Below are 8191 nucleotides of genomic sequence, written 5' to 3'. Positions count from 1 at the left end.
GGGGGGGGGGGGGGGGGGTAGGGAAAATGGCGACAATACGGAAGGCGCGGGAACTAAATAAATGGACACATTCCATTTATTGATTGTCGGTCAGAAAGATAGAGAAATGGAACAGTTGTTGAGAAGGAAACGACCATGTGCTCACGTTTGCATTGAATATGTGTTGAATATTTCTCTTCCTCTCAGTTTGCGTCAGGTTATTTTTGTCGATGTAAAATGTCGTTTTTCATAAGGAAAAAAGGTGGTCGTGAAGCCCCTAAGCGAAAGGTAATCATTTCACAAGTTTTTATTTTTCAAGTATAAAGAATAGAAAGTGAGGTTAATTGCTGGTGACATTGTTATTATTCATTATTTGACGTGAACAGTTGTTCTACCAAAATATAATTTTATTTATAAGGTTAATGAACACTTCGGAGCTCTTATTTAAGCCCCATTTGACTCTGAGTATTCGGAAACTCTGCAATAATTTCATTATTTGAGCCTTGAAGTTTCAATCGAATTTTTTTTAACTCTTAGGGCACATTTTTTCAATCTGAAAGATTAATTCACAAGTTTTAGTTTCTTAACTGTATTTCATCATAATATAATTTTTATTTACAAGGCTAATGGGCACATCAAAAGTCGTATCAATGAATCAGGCAGTAAAAAATCGAAAATTAGAGACGATGAGAGCATCGCCAGCAGTGATGAGGAATTTGCTGAGGAGAGCCAACGAGGAAAGGAAGAGGAACCATATGAGTCTGAGGAAGAGCAGGAGACTGCCCAGGAGAAGCGACTCAGATTGGCTAAAAAGTATTTAGCAGAAATTGAAGAGGAGGAGAGAGACAGGACGGAGTTTGAGGAAGGTGCTGTGTCTCGGAGATTGCAGGAAGAATATTTGGAGGAGAAAGGAAAACTCCGGAAAATTGTAGCTAGCACTTACACTGGTCATGGAGAATTTGTTGAGCTCAGGTGCAAGGATCATCGGGACTCCATCACCTGTTTGTGCATCTCTAGCAATGGGAAATATCTTTTCAGTGGGTCCAAGGATGGGAGCATTGTCAAGTGGTGTTTTTCATCGAAAAGTAAATTGGCTGCTGTTGGTGGAAAACGAAAGTCTAAAGAGGGAATGAAGTGTGTTCTTTGCATTGCTGTCAGCACTGATGGAAAGTTCCTTGTGAGTAACACAATTCACGTTTTTAAAAATTCATTCATTCATTCGGTTCGATAATATCCAATTTATTTACATTTTGAAGATGTCAGTCTGATTCTGCCAAATCCTTCGGAATCTTTTTTTTAATCTAAGAAAATCACCATCATTTGTAATGTGATTCATGGGATGAAATAATCATGAGAATGAACAACAAAATTGAAAAATGAAACAGTCTTATTAAAAAATTGTGTAATAGGTTGCTGGTGACTCTGGTTCTAAAGAAATTAGAGTCTTTAATGTGGAGGATCTCAAGCCTTTGAAAAATCTACAAGGCCACAGAGGTGCTGTCACAGGCTTAGTCTTTCGTAGAGATACACATACGTTGTACTCATCATCAGAAGATCGCAGTGTAAAGGTCTGGAACCTCGATGACATGACCTACGTTGAGTCCCTGTGAGTTGAAAATTATTGAACATTGATATCGATTCCATTTCCCATTAATGCACAAGCCAATTATTGTAATGTCCTCTCTGTAGCTTTGGGCATCAAAATCCAATTACATCCATAGATGCACTATCACGTGAGCGAGCTATAACTAGCGGTGGTTACGATGGGACAATTAGAATTTGGAAAATTGTGGAGGAGTCTCAATTAATATTCAACGGCCCTGGCAGCAGTATAGACATTGTAAAGCTCATTAATGAGGAGAATTTCTTGAGTGGTGGTGACGATGGGCAACTTTGTGTCTGGGGATCTCAGAAGAAGAAGCCCTTGTGCTCTGTTCCACTTGCTCATGGACAGGATGAGACGAATGGCCAGGCCATGTGGATCTCCAGTGTTGCTACTTTTCTCAATACAGATTTAGTTGCATCAGGTAGATTTTTTTTTCATTCATTATATCAATATCAATTAAATTAATGTCATGGAGAATCATCATTGACTTGTTTTGTATAAAATGTCATAGGTTCGAGGGATGGCATCGTCAGGCTTTGGAAATGCGGCGAATCTTTCAGATCTTTAACTCACCTCTTCGATATAAAAATTCCAGGCTTCATAAATACAATGGCATTCACTCCCGATGGCAAGAATTTAATTCTCGGAGTTGGTCAGGAGCACAGAATGGGCAGATGGTGGAAAATATCAGAGGCGAAGAACAGAGTAGTCATCGTTCCTCTCATTCAAACTAGGTTAAACAAATAGATTATGTGACGATGAATAAATTTTTATATAAATCTAATGCCCAATGCATTTGTTATTTTAAACCAAATAGGTGAAAATTGAATGAAAGATATATTGGTCCACAGTACAAGTATTTATTTATTCTGTACAAAAGTTGAGTTATAAAATATTATGTCCCACTTTTAGGTCTCGTTCTTAGTCTTGTATACCACACCGTTTCGATTTTTTTTTCTCTTGTATAACAATAATTATCGTCAGTGAAAACGCGTGTGCTTAATAATCGATAGTTTTTTTATCTTCAAATATTAATTTCCTTTCGTTTATCATGATTTTTTTCGATTCTTTTTGTAGGCCATTGTCAGTAAGCACGCGCGTTTATCGTTTTATTGGCGGCTTATAGAGGCTCGCACTGTATACATACTCTCTTAAACGACCTATTTTAATTACTATTTTTTAGCCACGTTCAACAATCAGTACAATCATGAGTATTTTATTTTTCTTTCATTTTTTTTCTTCGTGCTTTGTTGTCGTTAGGTAATTAAGACGATTAGTGTGCAGGCCCTCCGTGATTTTCGTTTTTCTCTTTCATTGAATTTCGTTTCTTTAATTTTCATCGTTTTCTAGCTGTGATTGTGCTTTCCAAGTATATACGCTAATTAAGGAAAAGAAAAATCGCGAACGAAATGCGTCTCTCTTTCATTCACGGAGTTGATTTGGTTTAAATAATTTTTTTTACTCACTAAGCAATTTGACAAATAACCTATTGACATTGCTGAATGACGTTGAACGTTACAAAACGGTTGTCACGTCGCCCCGATTAAATATTCCCCCTCCCCAACAAATGCAGAATAAAAAAACCCGAAAAAGGACGTATTTGCTTTGTCGTATAACAATTATAACAGGTCAATTAATTTTTACACATCAAAAATTCGTTGATATTGGGGTGATAATGAATTGTCAGTCGAATTTAAGCGTTTCTTTATGCGTCAATGCTTACTGGAAAAATAGTGAAATTTTCCCCTTTGAGCACGAATAATGATACAAAAACTCGTAATGAACATTTTCCGACGTGTATTTTAATTGCTAATTATTAGTTTTCTTTCTCATTAGTAGTATTCCAAAAATTCATGTTTGTTAATTTCTATGGCACTTTCAACTCTATAATTATGTACATATATCAATCGTATGTACATGTACATTGTATACGGACTAATATCATTTTTTTTTTCATTTTTTATTGTGATTTACCTTAGAAAATGACGTTTGTATTGACCATTAAAAAATTTATTTTCTCTAAATTCCCTTTCCAAACTGAGAAGAAAAACGAAGAGTTGTGGCGGATCTACAAAGCATCAGTAGTGAAGAGGAGAAGAAATAATACGTACACTTCGTGCCATAAAGTATCTCTTTGTACTAATAATATATTTCGAGTTTTCTTTCACTTACTTTCAGGCTCAACGACCATGAGCCAGTTTTCAAGTTGATTCAATTTTCGTCTGACGTATTGGCTTCCCACAATTTTTTTTAATAGATAGTGTTCGTTTTTGTTTCATTACTTTCTTTACTATTGAGATACGGTACTGCGTATTATACAGTATTAATATACGACAAATTCGAGAAGGCAATTTGTCTCAAATGAATCAATTTTTATTCGTTTTCTTATCCTCCCTTGTGATTTTCTATTCTGCTGTTGTGACGCGTCGATATATCAGTGCAGTATGTATTAAATTCAGTGTATTCCAGTGTAAGTACAAGACGTTGCTATTCTTTATAGTATCGGTTTTTTGTTTCTGTGAAGTTTCATGATTATTTTTCTGTTTTTTTTTTCGTTTTTCTTTAATTTACTATTGCGCTACGAATGGTCTACTGTTTATGAATTCTACTTTACTTTGTATGCATTGTATGAATAAACCTGTAAGCCGATATGCCGACGTCTTATTAGTATACTGTTATATCGGGGTAAATAGTATGAATGAACGGTAAATGAATAAAAGAGTGCAAAAAGTATTCGCAATTTTTTTTACCAAATATAGATTTCCCTCTTGAGTATCCGTTTAGGCTGGCTGGAATACGCACACCGGATCGATAACGGAAAAATTTCTAAAATCGTGTTGTGTTGAAAATTCGTTCGTTTAAAGTTTGACTAGAATCGTTAATTCACTCTATCAATTTCTGAGGCCAAATTAAACACCAGTCTCGTGACAAAATTTTTTTTCATTATCCACATTAATCTCGATAAATTATGTCCCTGTTACGTGTTATTATCATTGTGGATTTAAAAAAAATACAACCGATTATGATAATCACTTTGTGGTTTTCTCTTCATTGTGTTAAAAATCTTAGACATCAACGTACATCCACTTTTATATAAACCATTATTATAAACCTATTTAATACTTGCTATGAATCTTAATATACATCTTCCCCTCTTTGCTCGTCTCTTAGTCTCTTATTAATTACTGATTCGTTTTTTTTTTTTTTTATTTACAAAGACGTGTGTTTCAATAACTGCAGCTTTTCCCCTGTTTTTATGGAATTCAAATATTTTGAGTTTAGTATTTCCCCTGGTTAACGTGACTCTTTTCATTGCGTTGATAATGGATCTTCGTAAAATGGGAAAAAATGAAAAAGAAAAACGAGAAACAATAATTGAAAAATCATGAAAGGTTTGAGCGATGTATGGAAATCCAGGATGTCCTATAGTGAAATACGCTGTGGAATGGAGGATTGAATGGACAGGGTGAACACAAAATTGAAAATGAAAAAAAAGAGTGAATTCGCAGTGTTGTCATTTTGTCTATTTTCTATCTATACTTCGAGCCTAAATTACTGTTATACTGTATTGATCTAGTATTCTCGTGAATCAATAGTCATTCACTTCAATCATCTACGTCATCATTGCTGCTATCACGCGTTCAATAGTCATTCTGTTAATTTCTCGAATAATCTCAAATCTATCCGTTGTGAACACAATTTAGTCGGTTCTTAATAAAAAAAAAAATGATCATATCAATTGCCATATAATCTATCAGTTATTTGAGGCGTTGTCAGTCTTCAAGGAGCTAAGTGTATGGACACCAACGGATCGATAAGATTTACAAATAAATACAGGATTTTAAAATCATGCACAATCATACAAAGAAAATACAGGCGTTGACAAGTTGTGGACATGTTGAACGGACAGGCACACGTTGCCTCGATGTAGGCCGTGTAATACTTAGGCTTACAATACTGTAGTGGATAAACGCTACACACGCGTTCTTTATTTCATATTAAGGAGAAACATCAGTTCTGATGGGTGAACAGGTGAGTGGGGCGCAAGCAGCCAACGCTTCGAGCTATTGTGCGGGGGAGTCAAGATGACGGTATCGCGTGCGTTGGGTGATCCCCACAGACACTGTGGGGCTCTGTGTTAACCGTCGAGTTACTCAAAAAACTATAAAGTGAAATGTGATAACACGCTGTTTACTGGTACACAATGGATTAAGTCATGTGAATAGAAGCTTGGTCCGAATCACGGGGTGCATGAGTGGAGATTAGAGACATGAAACTATTGTTAACACTTGATTATCAATTTTGTGGTTCTTCTTTGTGAGCTTTGAGCATTATCGGATAATTGAATATGTGCATCTCATTCTGTTCATCCACAGATGACCGATGTTCCTCCATAAACCATAATTTTTTTTTACTCTTCGTCATTCTAACTTCATCCTATCTGTTCATTGTTCTGCGATTTGTATAATTGATTGAATTGATCATTTGAAAAAAATCAGGCGTAATGTACAAATAATTGAGTCAGCGAATAAAGCAGCAGCTCAGTGCGTGTCGAAGGTGTATCTTGGAAAATCAGGCTCGGGGATTTTCTTTCAACATAACATACAATATTTACAGTCATTTTTGTGTCTGTCATCAGGCGACATAAGTGTTTCGTCTCTCATCAGTTTCCGTATGGCAAACGGCAATTTTATTATTCTACTTGAAGTTGTGTATATTGTGTGTGAGGTATGGGCATTCTCATTAACAGAATATTATTTCACTGATTTTTACTGACATTGAAAAGAGGATTAGATTTACGTAATGATTCTACATTGTAATGACTACAATTATGGAAACAACTTTGAAGAGTGAAACAATTGAATATTGTGAATGCCTTCCTCTTGACTGCTAATATCAGAAAATAATAACTGTTATGGTTATAATTCGTAATAATGATGTGGGGAGCAGAAGTGAGAGAGACAAAAATCTCAATTATTTTGTTTTTCAATTTGATATTTACCTAGTAATAATATATTTATATGGAATATCGAATTGGACATTCTGTTTTCGTGATAATAATATAATAGATATCGATGATAATAAATATAATACAGGCCTATGGATAAAGTCGCAGTATAATACAATTATATTACAATTTGTTTCACTTTTTCGTTTGTCAATGGACTTGATTTCATTTAAATCTCGTTATTTTCATTTAATTTAGGCTTTTCCGAGTTGACTCACACCGACAATTCTATTCACTCTATTGCATGTGCATCAAAACGAATTTAAAATTCTAATGATGCGGCTAGTTGTTTCTCTTTCATTCATCTTCGTCAACTTGTGAGTCACGTCTCGCTTTTTTTTATAGTACATTTGTTTAGGCAACTATTTACACGAGTTACATAATTTCATTACGAGAAAGTAGAGTACGAAATACGTTCACTCACCGTAATTCAGTACAACACCTCAGTGTTATTTTTTTTAAAGGCCATTGAAACAAGAAATCAATCAAATTATTTTCGTAGAAATTATTCTCGCTCCCCCCCAAACCCTATTCTCACCCACCATACCTAATCCGACATTATTGTGTACATAATAATGTCGGGATAATTCGAAAAGATATTTACAAAGTATTCGTTAGAAACTAGTGGCGAGATCATTTCTAAATCGATTGTCTTCTCATTTCCATAGCCCATTGTACGAGTGAGTTGAGTATTTCATCAACATTTGAAATTCGGAATTGGTAAAATTGAAAAAGTTTTTCGACGTGAACACATGGATAGCCCGTATCAAGTAGCACACGTCGACGTATTTATTTTAGAATAAATATCTATTCGTTATTTCTTCATGATAAGGACAATCAATATAACTACCTCCTCATCCCTCGTACTTGTAATTCTCTCACTATGCAATAGTAGTGATAATAGTGGCCGTAACTACCAAGTGCCTAGACGTAATATTTCTTTTAATATTAATATGGCTTGATCGTGTTTACTTTTCTTTACCTCTACGGCCGCCGAATACATTATCATGTATTACTTTTTCTCCTCATAATTAATTCATTTAATAGTATTTAATTTGTCATTCTAGTCCATCAGAATTCATTGTGATGGCTGTATTGCTTTAAATGAATAATTAAACGTAGGATAATCACAGAAGAAGGGGGTTTTGTTTTTTTTTTTTCCATTTTCAATTGGTGAATTTTCACTGATAACAGCCGGTTCACCGCATTAAATGAGGCAGTAACATGCTGACCAGAAGTGTACTCGTTAATACGAGAACAAGTCTCAGGGTTTGATGCCGTAAGTGCGACGAGCTTGCACCGTTGTACGTTAATTCCTCGTTCTTGACAACTTCGTTCGGGTGATCCGAGTATTCCTCTGTAAAAAAAATGATACATCATTTTTTTTTACTCATCTCTCCCTCCGGATAATTGATGAAATTCGAGATGAGGGGGATGAGATGTTGAAATGATTTTCTGAAAATCTGTCTTTGTTGAAGGGGGAACAGGTGTCTCGGAGCATATAAAAGGCATTAATCGTCGGTTGTGAAGGTGCGAGATTAATCGCAATGAGGAAAGAGGAAAAAAAATAAACGATGAGGAGAAATGGCAGCGGTGGG

The 8191-nt window shown here is 35.2% G+C and overlaps 2 protein-coding genes across 3 annotated transcripts in view; one reads left to right on the top strand and one right to left on the bottom strand.

Annotated features, from left to right (window-relative positions):
• Positions 1-114: 114 nt before the first annotated feature.
• On the top strand, positions 115-2369 carry LOC107044890 (U3 small nucleolar RNA-interacting protein 2). The gene is made up of 5 exons (XM_015266953.1): positions 115-267; positions 602-1156; positions 1389-1585; positions 1669-2006; positions 2097-2369. The coding sequence occupies exons 1-5, from the start codon at positions 217-219 to the stop codon at positions 2330-2332; spliced, it is 1377 nt and encodes a 458-aa protein (XP_015122439.1). The 5' UTR covers positions 115-216; the 3' UTR covers positions 2333-2369.
• Positions 2370-2423: 54 nt separating this feature from the next.
• The window catches only part of LOC107044891 (ephrin-B2), a 167400-nt gene continuing 161632 nt past the window's right edge, over positions 2424-8191 (bottom strand). For both annotated transcript variants that reach the window (XM_015266955.2, XM_015266954.2), the window contains one exon: positions 2424-7950. In XM_015266955.2, coding sequence (XP_015122441.1) covers positions 7793-7950 — 158 coding nt within the window. In that variant the 3' untranslated portion in view covers positions 2424-7792. The remainder of the gene's footprint in view (positions 7951-8191) is intronic.

Source organism: Diachasma alloeum, unplaced genomic scaffold, assembly GCF_001412515.2.
Source record: "Diachasma alloeum isolate Michigan unplaced genomic scaffold, Dall2.0 Dall_scaffold_00832, whole genome shotgun sequence".
Classification (NCBI taxonomy): domain Eukaryota; kingdom Metazoa; phylum Arthropoda; class Insecta; order Hymenoptera; family Braconidae; genus Diachasma; species Diachasma alloeum.
Note: the sequence above shows the minus strand (reverse complement) of the source record. Positions and strands in the feature narration are given on the sequence as shown.